At 48.0% G+C, this 14300-nt stretch overlaps 1 protein-coding gene and 1 long non-coding RNA gene across 2 annotated transcripts; one reads left to right on the forward strand and one right to left on the reverse strand.

The window, feature by feature from the left end:
- Positions 1-4235: 4235 nt before the first annotated feature.
- Positions 4236-4771, forward strand: LOC122470862. The gene is made up of 2 exons (XR_006294020.1): positions 4236-4347; positions 4592-4771. It is a non-coding gene; the product is annotated as an uncharacterized LOC122470862 (long non-coding RNA).
- On the reverse strand, positions 4449-12346 carry CBLN2 (cerebellin 2 precursor). The gene is made up of 4 exons (XM_043559075.1): positions 12222-12346; positions 10502-11026; positions 7449-7568; positions 4449-7184 (listed from the first exon to the last, which is right to left on the reverse strand). Exons 1-4 carry the CDS (start codon positions 12228-12230, stop codon positions 6987-6989), a joined length of 852 nt encoding a protein of 283 aa, XP_043415010.1. The 5' UTR covers positions 12231-12346; the 3' UTR covers positions 4449-6986.
- Between the last annotated feature and the right edge of the window lie 1954 nt (positions 12347-14300).

Genomic DNA, 14300 nt, shown 5'->3' on the forward strand with positions numbered 1-14300 from the left:
GCTACACCTATTCGTTTATATTCAATGTTCGCACACTCACAAACACACATATATTTGTGATTAGCTAATAAAACACACATAATTCATGTTTTCTACCAGTGCAATTTGATTTCACGTTTATTTTTTGTGTCTTAAGGTAGACATTGAGTAATGTCCCAATGTATTCGTTGGGTTAATAGCTTGTAAAATACGCCAAAATGCTAGATAAGGTCCTCCATCCAGCTCTGTTTGTGATGGACTTCACATCATGCCTTACTTGTATCTTGATTTAGATCCATCTTCTAAGGGTTTGACTAATTCTAGCATGCCTTCTGTCTTCTCCAGCAACTCACCACACAAGGCAAACAGAAATAAAACTGTAAAAAAAGGGCTATTATATCTTAACCTTCATGTGTTAAAACAATGGAAATTCCCCATATCTGTCCCATTCCACTTTAGTACATTCAAGGTTGGCTCATGAGCCCTAGTGTGCCATATGTCTGCCAAATACCCAACCACATTCAGCGTGGGAGGAGAGGTCACAGGGAGCCTTTTGGTCGGAAGATTAATGGATGTTCAGTGTATTCAATGTCAACACCCAAATAGCATTCTCCTCTTCATGTGTGAAAAATGTTTTTCACTTTAGTAAACACGCATTCAAATTTCTAAGGTTCCTCCTAAACTCACCCCAGCCTACCCCTCACCATGAGTTTACCCTGGATATCCTCCAGGCTATATATTTAGCAAGGACTGCAAGCTCTTGGCACACACAATGTGTGTCTTTATTTTTCTATCATCATCCCTAAGCACGCTATCCAGCCCCTAAGGAGCAATATGTAAATGTTATGGAATGAAAAGGAAACATCTACACCTTGACCACAAAAGAATGGATTTTTTTAATAAATGACATAACTGCTTTTTCCACTGAAAATTTATAGTTCCAGAACAAAACTATGCTACAGTATACCTACATGGTGCTTGGGAATATGAAAAAAAATGATAGTATCACATTTTCATGTCCCATATTTGTTTTTCAGTGATAGACGTCTCTCTAAAAGTATACCACTTATGACCTAACAGTTACATGATTGCAAAAAAAAAAAAAAAGATATGTTAGCAATTCAAAGATAAATATTGATTTTAATTCAATATTTATATTTATTTTAATGTTAATTTGAAAGCTGTTAGGAATCTTTATGATCCATGCAAAACATTGTAAAAACAAACCACGTCAAAAAACATTGCAAATGAGGAATTTCAGTAGTAAGGAATCTTTGCCAATTTTTCTGGTTAATTTGGTTATATTTAAAATATTATTCTTAAGTCAGTTCCATAGCAAAGTACCCAGAGTCACAATAAAAGCTCATAGATAGTACAAAGTCAAGGAGATGGGAGGATGCTCCATATCCTACTGGTCTTTAAAGAGCATAAGAAATTTAGGGAAGCATTTTAAGACGAAAAATTAAGAGCAAACAGACTTAAGCAAAATACTCAGGAGTCCCACATCCCCAGTGCATTGCCAACATTCTCCACATTTTCCATCTCGGGCAGGGTTTGTTTTTGTTTTTGTTTTTGCCACCTGGAACAAATTCCACACGAGAAATTAGCACTCCTGAAAAATACGAGGGGGCAATAATAAAAGTTAAGGCATAGCCAGTCAGGTTGCAAAGCTGGTGGTGGCTCATTACTAAGTAGGTTCCATTGTGTTAGGATGGCTCCCGTGCAAAGCAGCGTCCTAACCCCGGGGGTTCCTGCTGGAGGCATTAAGAAGAGGGAATGAAGATTTCTTTTCCAAATTAAGTTGTCAAGGAGCTCATTTACACTACACAGTGAGTGTATGTGGGCGAGTTGCTGAAGATGATGATTTATGAGGCTATAGACACTTAAGTGATTCTGGTGATGGAAATCCACAGCAAAATCCACTTAGGAGGACAAAACAGAGCTCCTATTATCTGTGGGAGGTAAAACCACACGGCTTTTGCCCTCACAAATTTCAAGTTACCCTACTGGGTTTGGGAATGGAAAGCAAGCTCACTTACTTAGAATTCATGTTTTGGTGTAATATTATTACACAAACACGTATTTTTTTTTTAAACTTGATATTCATTGGATCTAATTTAAAGGAATTTTGAAAAGATGTTTCTTCTATTTTTGAAGGGAGGGTGAGGACTGGACTGACCAATCACATCATGGAGAGCTAGGTAACAAATAGACATTTAAAATATCTAAAGGTGAATGAATTGTAGGTCTCCATCTTCAAAGGCAGTAAACCTCCCCGCAAAAAAATTATGTCTTAAAAGGCTAGGCAAATACATAAACGTACGTGATTAGTGTACGTGGCCATTAGCAGTTAACATCTTCACAGTGTTTTCTTTAAAAAAAAAAATTCTGAGCACAAAAAATGCAAAATGATAAAACCAAAATGGAAACTGTAGCTTACCTTTCTCCACTCTCTTTGGTGTGCATGCTCTTTAAATGCCAAGAAAATTAATTTTAAGAGTCTTATGAGAACTTATAGGCTTTGATCTTACATGTTAAATGTATTTGCAATGTCCTATTTTAGTAGCAAAGTGTGAGTCCCCTTGACAAGTAAATTCCTATGTAGACAACGGAAAACGGAAAAACTCACTGTAGTGCTATGGTTAATCTAGTTTTACATTTTTTACAAGTGTTTCTACCGAGTGCGCGGACGAACCTTTAGAATAATTCTATGTCACCTGCTTCTGTGAGTTCTAACTTTTATTTACACCACCTTCAATGTAATGTAACAGCTTCTCATTCATGTGCATTAGATTATTATATACTTCCTATGCTATAGGAATGTAAGCACTAACTACTTATTCACGCTGACATTATCTTATTGCAATATTCATTTCCTTATAAAAGATTACAAAACCACCACACAAATTGACAGCTTATTTTCTGCTCCTTTTGCTCCGTATGAGACATGCTGAAGCAGCCCGTGCTTTTGTTTTGCTTGTATAAAGGAATTCATCAAGGTGTCCCCTCACCTAGTTCCAGATTCCAGGGGAACGTGACCAATCTACGCATTTTATTTCATTCACTGATAAAAATCAGATGTATTTGTTCATGTATTTATGGGCAAATGATATACATGTTACTGCGTATGTGACGATACCAATTAATACAAATAAAATTAGGGATTCGGGAAAGGTTTTGGTTTGCTTTTATGTATCTTTTTTAACTCTTCTGATGCTTGATATATATAACTAGATTTCCCAAAAAAAAAAAAAAAATTACAACATTTTTTTTCCCAAACAAGTAAATATGTAATCTCTATAGGATTCCATGAGTTTTCCTGCCAATATTTGATGGACTTTTATGACCTTTGCTCGAAGAAGTCCTAGTAATCACAAACTTTTAAAATGTAAATAATTTCATTATGCATGAGTACATAAATAAAAAAATATTAAGGTGCAAAAAGGGTTCAGGAATTATAGATAGTAAATACAGTTTCTCAGGATGTAGACTTGAATCAGGGTCATATTTCAAATTAGAATAGATTTTAAGTTAAAAAATAGTATCGTTTTAAAGGCATTTACACTTTAGTACGATTAACATTTGTCAGCTAGACCCACTCGCTATTATAATGCCAAAAATGTTGATAACTCAATTTTTACTCGTGTTAAAAATATCAGTTTTATATTTTTGTAAAATGTGGATATCGCATGCTGGAGCAGAAAGGTGGGCTTGAGCCACATAGGGCAGTGCAAGAACATAATTCAGAATTGAGTTAGTATGAAAATGCATAGATTTTGACATAGTCATATTATCATCATTCTTAAAAATCAAATTAAACTTCTGGAGTGCTACCATTTTAACAAGCTCGTGGGGAATATGGAAACTTACTTTCACATAAAAGTGTCCTCCTGTCGGATGTTCATTTTAAACACTTTTAATAAATAGCATATTGGAAAAAAATCTCACTTTCTGGAAACACCCTCCCTGCCACATAATGCCTCTGGTCACCACGGTGTCCTGTAGATCTCACAGAGTGTCCCTGTGATCTCACGATAGCCTCGTGAGTTGGGCAGGAGGTGTGGGGGTTCCTGAACTGGCTCCATAGATGGGGAAACTGAGGCCCAGAGCCAGGGAAGCACGGATCAGATGGTGTGTATTCCAGATGTCACTCTTTCCTCCCCAATTAAAGGAAAACACATTTCAAATTTTCCTCTGATGATGTAGATTTTTATGGACCACACACAGGAACTTCACCTCCATCAAAGATCCTTAGCCAAACAACCCGCACAGCTGTGACTGCGGGTGACAAATGACTTCGGCAGCACGACTGTCATGGCTTCTCCCTAATGCAGTGTTTGGCATCCAGCTCAAAACAGAAATAAATAAGTAAGTAAATAAATAAATAAATGACAGGAGTGGAATCAACAGGATGAAGCTGTTTTCCTCATATAAAACAAACTCCTGAAATATACGTCTTTTTAGCTTGATCGATTCAATAACTTATTTATTAGACAGCATAACCAAATAACAACCTGTATGTAGTAAAGCTGTAAATACAAACAAATATATGCGTTACATTTTAGTAAGCAATAAAAATAACAAGTACTCATATATTTTTCAATCTCCGAAGGGTGATATGATCTGCTAATGAAGTTTGCTGCTTGTTTGAAACTGAACACTGAACAGAAGGTTGAAAAAATGAGGGACCAGAGGACTAACTCACCAAAGGCAGTAAGACACAGATGAAAAATATTCGCTAGCATCGAGCTGTTGGTGTTATCAGCATTAATAAACAATGCCCGTACTTAGACGTGTGTCTCCTAATCACAGAGCCAAAATACCCAAAATGATGTTTGGTTGATGTTTCTTGATTTTTTTTTTTTTCCTAACAAAATGTGATAGCATTTCAATTCAAATTAATTAGATTATTGAGTATCCTATTATGTTGTCCATCTAAGACCAGGAAAACGTAGAGCCTTCATCAAAGTATACTTTTTTCATTTCTCTAATCCTCACTGCATTTATTGTTTGAAAATGGAAGCCAATGTTTCCCCATGTTCATACCGATCTTAGAAACAACTGATGCCATATTGAAATGTCCGTTTCTTTTAGACCCATGCCCTCTGACTACAATACTGGATTGGACCTTGTACCACATCAAGAATTCTATGTGATAAAAGCAGACTGCCTGCCCATAAAGCATTAGCTGTCTGGTTCCCATAATATCTCTCCCAAAAACCTTCCTGGGTGACAAATACATATGTATAAATAGAAATGTATTTCAGTGTGCAGTCTCCATCTAGACCCACGGCTAGATCTCCACATGGGAGTGTGCATTGGAGTGTGTGTTTTCAAGAGGTACGGTGCGCATTTTCCCTTCCCCAAGTCCTTCATCCTTGGCCTTCGCTTGCATACATTTTAGGAGTCGAGAGACAATTGGAAGGCGTTAGAGCAAGCCAGACATCAAACCCATTTATTCTGCATCTTAAATTATGACTTTTTATCATCAATATTTTGGTTACAGTGTTACACAAAAGACAAATTAACGTCCGCTGTGAGGTCTCTTCTTGGATTGCTTTGGGATTAGCAACATTTCCTTGGCCTATGAACCCTGCACCCATCATCTCCCAGCCGCGTCTTAACACTATTGTTGTACAAGGTGCCCAAACAGGAAGGCTTTGCAAAACTGCTCCCAGGGTGCCTCCGCCAATACCTGTAACCGCTGTGACTTCCAGGTGGCTTCTCGCCAGGTGCTCCCAGAGAGTGTCAACACGCCTCTTTCCTTGGCGAATCAGAGGAGGATCCTGGAGGGGAGTAGCCCGTCCTGCTGGCTTTGAAACACCTGATCCGGATACACTCACGGAGGGGTGGACACAGACAGATGAAGACAGGCAGCTGGGAAGACCGAAGCACGCTGGGCCAAGGAAGCGTGTGTTTAGAACACTCGGTCATTACGCTCCCATGCTTCTCTTATGTGATTCAGGCCACCCAGGAACATCAAGTTGTTAAAGTATTCCAGAGCGTTAAAAAAAAAAAAAAAAAAAAAAAAAAGAGAGAGAGAGAGAAAGAAAAAAAAAACCCAACAATCCAGCTGGTTAGTTCTAAAGGTGCATCTGAGAGAATCTCTTTGAAAGAAGCAGAATTGTCTGTCTGCTACTTGGACTCTGAGATACGGGTACCTTCTGTTTGGTGCGGTCTCATCCACAACAAAATACACAGGTATATTTCTGTTTTGTTTGTTTGGTCTCATTCAAGAAATCGACATACGTTTCTCTCCCCCATCCCAGGACGAAAAATAGAAGTAAGGGTAAGGAGGGAGAGCTGAGTGTGGAAAGAAAGCAAAGCTTTTCCAGAAAAAAAAAAAAAGAACAGCGACAACCAAAAAAACCCCCCCACACACGTAAACAATACAAAGCAAAAGTCGCAGTCCCATCGTGCAAAATTTGCTTCTCCGGATAAAGCGCTTCTTGACAGATTCACAATGTCCCCTTCCCCCTCCCGAGGCCTCCCGTCCACCCGGGGGCAAATACAGAATGAAAGCGAAGCCGTTCTTTTCCTTAAGGCGGAACAGACACACAAAGAACACATTTCAAGGACTATCCGGCCGGTGGTGATTCGTGGGGCTCTTGCTCTGAGTCCCGCCTGCGACCTGCAATCCATCCTGGAGATCGACGGCACTCCTTGCGTGGGGCAACAATACAAGGTACAAACAAAAGGAAGAGAAGTCAACGGCCCCGACAATAAAATCCAGTATTGACTTTACGATCACAGGTACAAATTGCTCAAATCGATAAATTCGTTTCTCCTTAAGACCTCGTCGTCTAAAACTAATTAGAAGCCAGGTTCCCGAGGAGTGGCCGATATGCAAAGAAAATACTGGAGATTTAGAAGGAAATCATTCTTCTACCTCAACAGTCTGAAGGAGGTTGGAACCAAGTGGTCCTGTTCTGGCAAGTTCAGGGTGTTCGGAAGGGCAGACGCCTGGGTCCAGATCGCAACTTCCCCACCGTCTGGGGGCTCTGTGTTCATAGAGGGAAAACCAAGAAGCCCGAGAATGTGGAGTACTTCCAGCCTCCCATGAGGTTGCCCCTCTCCAGTTTGAGATGCACGGTGTCCTCTTTCTCCATCAGCAGCAGGACACCATTGCTGGCGGCTTCTCTGGTGACGTCCTGGTCCCCCGCAAAGGCTGAGATCACTGGGTAGCCGTTCTGCATCAAACTGACCTGCAGGGCAGACGGTAAAGGTCAGCAGACCGTGCAGGACCCCACCTGCCCGCACTTGTCCTCACCTCCCCCGCGCCCCACCTCTTCCAGGGGAGGCCCGGGCCAGGGCCTGGCCCAGAACGCGAGGCAGGCCCTGAGCCCGGAGCCCTGGGTCAGCCGGCTCCCTGGCTGGCGCGGGGTCACAGAGGGGGTGCCAGGACCTGCGGCCACGGGGCATTAGTAGTCCGACGCTGGAAGGGTCCAGGCAGCTTGGAAGCTACCCACCTGGATGGTCTGTCTGTTGTACACTTTGACCACGTGGAAGCTGAAGCTATAAATGCCTTTTCTCGGTGCTACAAATATGCTGGAGGCAAGATCGAAATGGTTGCCAATATTTACTAATACCTGAAAGAGAAGAGGGAATACAGCACAAACGTGGCAAGCCCCTCCTCAGCATCTGTTTCACCCAGACTGGCAACACCACCCACCGACGCCAGGTACTCCAGGAGCCGCCGAGCCGCAAGCCAGCGCCCAGGCAGCGAGCCAAGGCTGCCCCCGGGGGGAGGAGCCGGTGGTAAAATGCCCTGCACGGGGAAGGGGCTGGAAAAGAATCCTCATGGATCGCAATGAACAAGGATGTTTAAAAATGTATCTCGCCTGTGGATTGACAAGGTGCGTGCAAATTTCGCGCGGTGAGGGCCAGGGCGAGGGAGAGGAACGGAAGACGATAAGGTCAGGACACGAGCGAAACGGAGTCTGTTCAGACGTGTGTGGGATTCTGGGGACTTCGACGTGAAGTTCAGTTTCGCAGAAATAGAGGGCCGCGCCAGACTGAATGGGGCCAATCGGGCCATGGGGTCATCAATACCAAAGCCAATTCAATGAGATAACCTCCAGCCGCTCAAGCTTGGAACTCCACTCCACTGCGCCCAGGAGAGAATGGACGGTGTGAGGTTCTTGTCCCCACGTGTCCCCAGCCCCTGGCACCCTCCGTGGCAGCGCCCAAGAGGTTCTGGATCTCGGGTACTCAGTGGAAGACCCCACGGGGGTAGGCAAACCCTGGCTGCAGCTGATTCCCTGCACTTTCCTCTGAGCCGTGCGCTTGCTCCCTTGGCTGAGCTATGATGTCATGCAGAAAGGCTTGAGGAAGCAAACGGTGTGCAGGCAGCAGTTGGATACTCTGAGCTCAAACTGCAGGAGGGAGTCTGCAAGACTAATGACAAAATTAACCGGAGGATACGAGGTCACGTGACCCTGCAGCCGCCTTTTCTCAAACAAGAGGGGGGATGAGGGTGTTGCAATGCCATAGGCAGACTTTGAAGAGTGGAGGACCCCTCGTAATGACCCAGCGCCCTTTCAGATGGTTAAGGCAGAATCTGGCCACTCTGTCTGGATCCTGTCCCCATTCCTACTCACACACAAATGCACAACTCAGTTAAAATCATCAAACGGCCCCCCTCGGTGCTCTCGGGCTTTTAAAACAGACAGCCAGCAACAACAAAACCCGAGATTAGGGATCCTGTCATCTGTTCAGAAAAGGAGTCTCAGCTGAACACCTTCTGCTGTTATTTCTCACACACTCATCACAGATGAAAGATGTGCAATCCCCCAGCCGTGTGGGACGCTGCCCTGAGAAGCGCCGTAAGGACTCGGGGAAATAAGCCTGGAGCCAGCTTCTTCGACACAGCTCAGGGCGCCACTCAGTCCCCCTGCCTGCCAGGCTCACGCAGACACTCCGGGCTCTATTGTCCTAGACCTTGTACTTCACAACGCCTGTCTGTCTCTTCAAGCCTGTGCTCTCTCCGTCTGCCTTACAACACTTTATAAGAGAATAAAGCATTCTCCTTCCAAACCCTTGGGGCTGTTTCCTCCACCTCAACGACCTCAACTCTTTTCCATCCGTTTACATTCAGGGAACTGGTAACTTTTGGGCCCTGTTGTAGATGAGAGGACACCCAAGGAGCCCAGAAAAGCAGGTTTTCCGTACACCCTACCTGGGGAGCCAGGGAAACATCGTTTAACCTGTCCTGCCATAGTTAGCGTGTCTATAAAATTAGAATCTTCCTACAACGTGTCTTGCCCGACATCACACCAAATGACACGATGGATTAGCAACGCTGTGAAAACTATTTGTAGGACCTCGGGAGATGACTAATAATAAGGCACGAAGAAGGATGCATTAATAGTGTAAAGAGGTTGCAAATACCCATTTCATTATTGTCTACTGTACCTGGACATCATTAAAATAAATAATTTTATTTAAAAAACAGATTAAAGAACGATTCCCGCCCCCCCCCCCAACCTCCAAACCTCAAGTAGATAATCCTTAGCAAGAATGAACATAAATTAATACTCTGGCCTAAAAAGAGGCAGCGGTATGTGTAGGTTTACTGGGTGTGAGAATCGGTTAACAGAAAGGAAGTTAATTAAGCGTAGCTGGTGAGCCCAGCCCTCTGTTTTAGGGGCAAAAGGAAGGGACTGAGCAGGTAAAGTTTGGGAACTGCCATAAGGTTTTCAATCTGTTTCTGAAAAACAACAGTAACCAAGACGGGAGGGCACAGGACAGTACAGGAAGGTCACAACCCCCCATCCTGAGCCCGATGACCCAGAGAAGGGATTGCCAAGGTCTGAGCATTCAGTGACCCTTGTGCTTTGAACCTAGAAAGAGAAGTGGAATGGCCTAGGGCAACATAAGTCACTGATCCCTACTTGTTTTTTTCTTCATCTATAGAACCACACTATATATAATATTTACGGGCCGGGTATATTTGCACATTGCAATGCATGTATCGTACTTCCTATCTATTCCATTTCTCTAACCACACTCTATTTTATTTTGTATTTATATAGCCATCCCTGCCGTTGACCCCACATTCTTCCCAACTTTTTTTTTGTTTTTGAAGATAAGCATCCTGTCCCCAAACCATCCCCCAATAAGCAATAAGCACATAGTTTCTGATCGAGAACCCTCTTTTTGGGTGTGTTATCAACGCGCTCAATCCTCAAGTTGGCCACCTGGGGGGCTGAAACCCATCCACCCCAAACGACAGCCCTCACCCCAGAGGAGAGTGAAATGGGCAGTTTCCTTTTGGGGAATGCATTCCAGGTCTCTCGGCTTTAAGGGACCGTCAGTCGTCCCGGTGCGAACTGAGCTGATGGTGATACAAAAGCTACAATCTGAAAAGGGGAAATGGCAAGGAGGGCTTACTCGAAAAGGCAGGAAGGACAAGGGCAGGGCGGGGAGGCAGGGAGAGCCTGGAAGTCCCCAGCCCACGCGCCCGGGCCCCCGCCCTCTCCACCCCGGGCGGGAGGCGAGGCGGCCCCGCCGGCCGGCTGACCTGGTCGAAGTAGATGGTCATGGTGCGGTTGCTCATCTCGGACGGCTCGTGGTTGGTGCTCCGCGTGGCGGAGAAGGCCACCTTGGCGCTGCCCGAGCGCACGGAGATGCCCAGGGAGGAGGTGACCGCGCCGTCCGCCGACGGGCTCGAGTCGCACACCACCAGGCACTTGCCCTCCAGCACGATGGGCTCCGTGTCGTTCTGCGCCCGCACCGGGCAGCCGGCCGGCAGCAGCAGCAGCAGCAGGGCCAGCGCCGCCCCCAGGCAGGAGCCGCAGCCAGCCGGCTCGCGCAGCGCCCCCCGGCGCCCGGGCATGGTCAGCGGCGGCCCTCGGGGGCCCCGGCCGGGCGCCGCCATCCGGGCAGGGGGGGGCGGGGGCGCGCGAGGGCGACGGCGGGCAGCGGCCGGAGGAGCGCGGGAGGGCGCGCAGGACTGCGCGGGGCCCGGGGAAGCCTCCTTTGGCCTGGGTCCCCTGCTCTGCTGGTCAAGGCCAGGGTCGTCCTCAGGAGAAGGGCGCCAGCGGACCTGTGAGGGCAAAGAACCCAAACCCTTAGACTGGGAGATGAAGCTGGGGAGGGGGGGGAGGGGAGGGGACGCGGGGAGCAGGTGCCTGCAGCCTCAAGGAACCCCCCCTCCTCCCTGGAGGCCACCCTCTTAGTCCCGCGCAAAGCTACCCCCTCCCCGATTGGCACAACAGGTCGGAGGAACGCCCCGGCGCACTGGGCAGGGCATCCCTGAGGGCTCCAGGGCTGCGCGCGCCGGGGGTGCGGTCAGGTGCGTGGCCCGAGGTTCTGCAGGGCCTCGGCCCTCAGACTCGGTCGGTGACCTCAGAGACGCCGTCAACGCCACCCCCGGGCCCATTCTGCAAAGGTGGAGAGGGGCTAGGATGCAGGCAAAGGAAAAAAGAAAAAGAAAAACAAAAAACAAAAAACTACTAAAGGTTTATCGCCTTCATTTTAGGGGCATTTTCTTGAAAGCCACACCAAGAAACCTCTTCCTGTCTCTGCTTTCCCTTTCATCCTCTGTTTTTCCATCCTGGAGATTTTTTTTTTTTTTTTTCCTTAAGCAGTTCACTTAGTTAATAACATCGTATCCATTTTCCGCCCAACAAATCCCAAGGAAGCTCCTTAGGGTGAGTAAGATTAAGAGGAAAACATTTGAAAAAGAAGAGAGACTCTAAACGCAAACACCCACTTCCCATGTCCCCAGAGCCAGCAGCGAGGTCCTTCGTTCTCGAAGCCCCTCCGATCGCCCTCCCGCGCAAGACCCAAGGACTGCACCGAGGAGCGTCCCAAGCTTGGCTTTATGGTGCGGCTTTTGTTCCTAGACTCCCGGCCCTTTCCTCCCGGCCTGGGAGGCAGCGCCGGAGCTCTCTGCTAACTTGCGCGCGCGTTTGCACTTTTCCCCCCGGCCTCTCTTCTCCCACGACACTAGACAGGTCATTTCCATTCCCAGTCGGGAAAGGAAAAGCAAAGACGCCTCGCCCCTCACCGCCCACAGCTCCGCACAACTCCTCCGACAGTCCCTCTAACCGGAGAGAAGTTGCTTCCCCAGGAGTGGCCTCTCCCCAGCCCCACTACGAACTGATTTCGATATGCTCTCGCTCTCTCTCTCTCTCTCTCCCTCTCCATAAGGCAGACTCTCGAAGGTCCTTATTGAAATAGATGCATGGATGCAATTAACGTGCGGACCGTGGCGGGCAGGCTCGGGGTTGGGTTACCTGGGACATCCATGATGAGCGAGCAGCGCTGTCCTCGAAGTTGTTCTGCTTAAAGAAGACGAGCGGGAGCTGGCGGGAGGAGACTCGGAGCGCAGCCCTTCTCCCCGCGCCTGGCCAATAACCGCGCCGCCCCGCCCTGCCCTTTTCCCGCGCCGGCCCGCGCCCGCTCCGGGTACGCCCCGCGCCTCGCACCCTCGTGCATCGCGCCGCGCCCGGGATCCGCACGCCCCGCGCCCCTCGCAGCGCCGCGCCTCCGATCCGCCGGCCCCGCGCCCCGCGCCCCGCACCGCAGCGCGCCGCGCCCGGGACCCGCGCGCCCGGCGTCCCGCACCGCGCAGCTGCTCAGACCCTCGCGTCCCGCCGCGCCCCGCTCGTCGCACCGGTGTATTCCGGGCACCGCCCCCGGACCCGCTGCCCAGGAGGGCCCTTCGCGTCCAGCGCGCCCCCAGGGTGTTGCTCTCCGCCGGGCCCCCTCAATCCCGGCCTCTCCTCCGGTCTCCGGACGGCACAGCCATCGCGATCGCCTGGAAGACGCCGCGCACCGCCCCCTCCTGGGCTCCGCACCCGCTCTGCGTCCGCACCCCCGCCGCACCCTGCACCACCCAGGTCCGGCTCTCACCCAGACACCCCGAGCGAAATCCGCCCAGACGCCTCGCTTTTAATAATTAGGCACCCTCAAGGCACCGGTCGCGCCTCTTCTTTCCAATTCCTTCTTTTCTTTTCCAAATTCCCTCCAAGTCTTAATCCTTAATAGCGTGACCACTTTCATAATTAGGGGGTAAAGCAGTTTTCTTGGGGGGAAAAAAAGAAAAAGAAGAAGAAAAAAAAAAAGGACTGGGATGGAGAGGGAAAAAAAAAAAAAAAAGCCTGGGATTTTAATGGCTTAAAGGCGGTGGTTCCGGAATCTCCAGTTTGGGAAATGTCAGCTTTTGGCAGGGATTAAAGAGGCGCCTGCGTCTGGGTTTATGTTTCTGCTCCTCTGAACCTCGGCGCTCCCGGAGCGCGTTGGCACTCGCGCTTATTTATTAAAATGCCTACTCTGAGCTCTAAAGACCTGGGGAGACGCGCCGCTTTCCCAGCTGCGCCCAGAGCGGCGGCGAGAAGCGCCAGCACGGACGAGGGGCGCCACCTACGGGCGCTGGGGCCTCCCTGCCGCAGGCTGCGGGCCAGCCGGCTGGGCCCGGGTGGCGGAACCCTAGGGGCAAAGGATGAGGTTTGCTGATGGTCTTCTTTGAGCCCAAAGAGCAGCCCTGCCCTCTGCCAAAATACAACAACAATCAGCGATCTTGCCGGTATCCTTCGGTGCCCTCGCTGTGACAAAGCGTGGCGGCGCTCCTGGGTTTGCAGATCTTTCGTGCTCGACCCAACCAGTCTACGCTGCAGTCCGTTTATCATTGGTTAGCACGGTCCGCAAAACGTTTGCACAGGCCACAGAGCTGCAGTCTGTGCCTCCCTTAAGCAGCGTTTAAACGTACACTCGCTTTATGCCCGGACTTTTAAAAACATTGTTAAAAAGATACTGAAGTCTTTTGACTTGCATAGCGTGCCCTTAACGACAGGCTGATCAAAAATAGACTGTAAGTCGGCCAATGCGGTTCACAAGAAGGGAGCGGAAGTATTTCCTATCCCTCCAGACCTCACACCTAACCCTCTTTGGTTTGAAGGTTTCAGCCAGTGTGCCGGTTCCACCCCACGGGCTGAGTCTTTTCAGGTAGGGGGTTTGCAAGGCTTTATTTCCCAGAGGCTCTCACGTGGCTCCGCTCCCCATTTAGAACTGACAAGGCCTCATATCTAAGCCCTGAGATTAGATTCATTTCGAATTCCTTTAACCGAAATGGATGTGTGGGAAGACAGGGGCCAAGTAAAAACAGAATTGCGTATTGTTACATGAGACAAAATATTTAGGATGGTTCTAAGAATGTGATGAAAAGAACTTCTGAGCCAAATGTTTTCCACTTAACATGCAACATACTAAAAATATAAAACGTCCTCCAAATCTTTATCCTCCCTAGGATCTGCGCTGAAAATTAAGTGCTTAATTTCAGCGTTTGCATCACACGCACATCAGACGGACTGGAC

The sequence above is a fragment of the Prionailurus bengalensis genome, chromosome D3 (genome assembly GCF_016509475.1).
Source record: "Prionailurus bengalensis isolate Pbe53 chromosome D3, Fcat_Pben_1.1_paternal_pri, whole genome shotgun sequence".
Lineage (NCBI taxonomy): Eukaryota > Metazoa > Chordata > Mammalia > Carnivora > Felidae > Prionailurus > Prionailurus bengalensis.

Excerpts from the sequence above, each read along its gene's own strand:
- CBLN2 (XM_043559075.1), bottom strand. Across the intron at positions 7,569-10,501 it reads TGACCATCTACTTCGACCAG|GTATTAGTAAATATTGGCAA; the intron begins GTCAGCCGGCCG and ends CTTCTCTTTCAG. Across the intron at positions 7,185-7,448 it reads ACAACAGACAGACCATCCAG|GTCAGTTTGATGCAGAACGG; the intron begins GTGGGTAGCTTC and ends TCTGCCCTGCAG.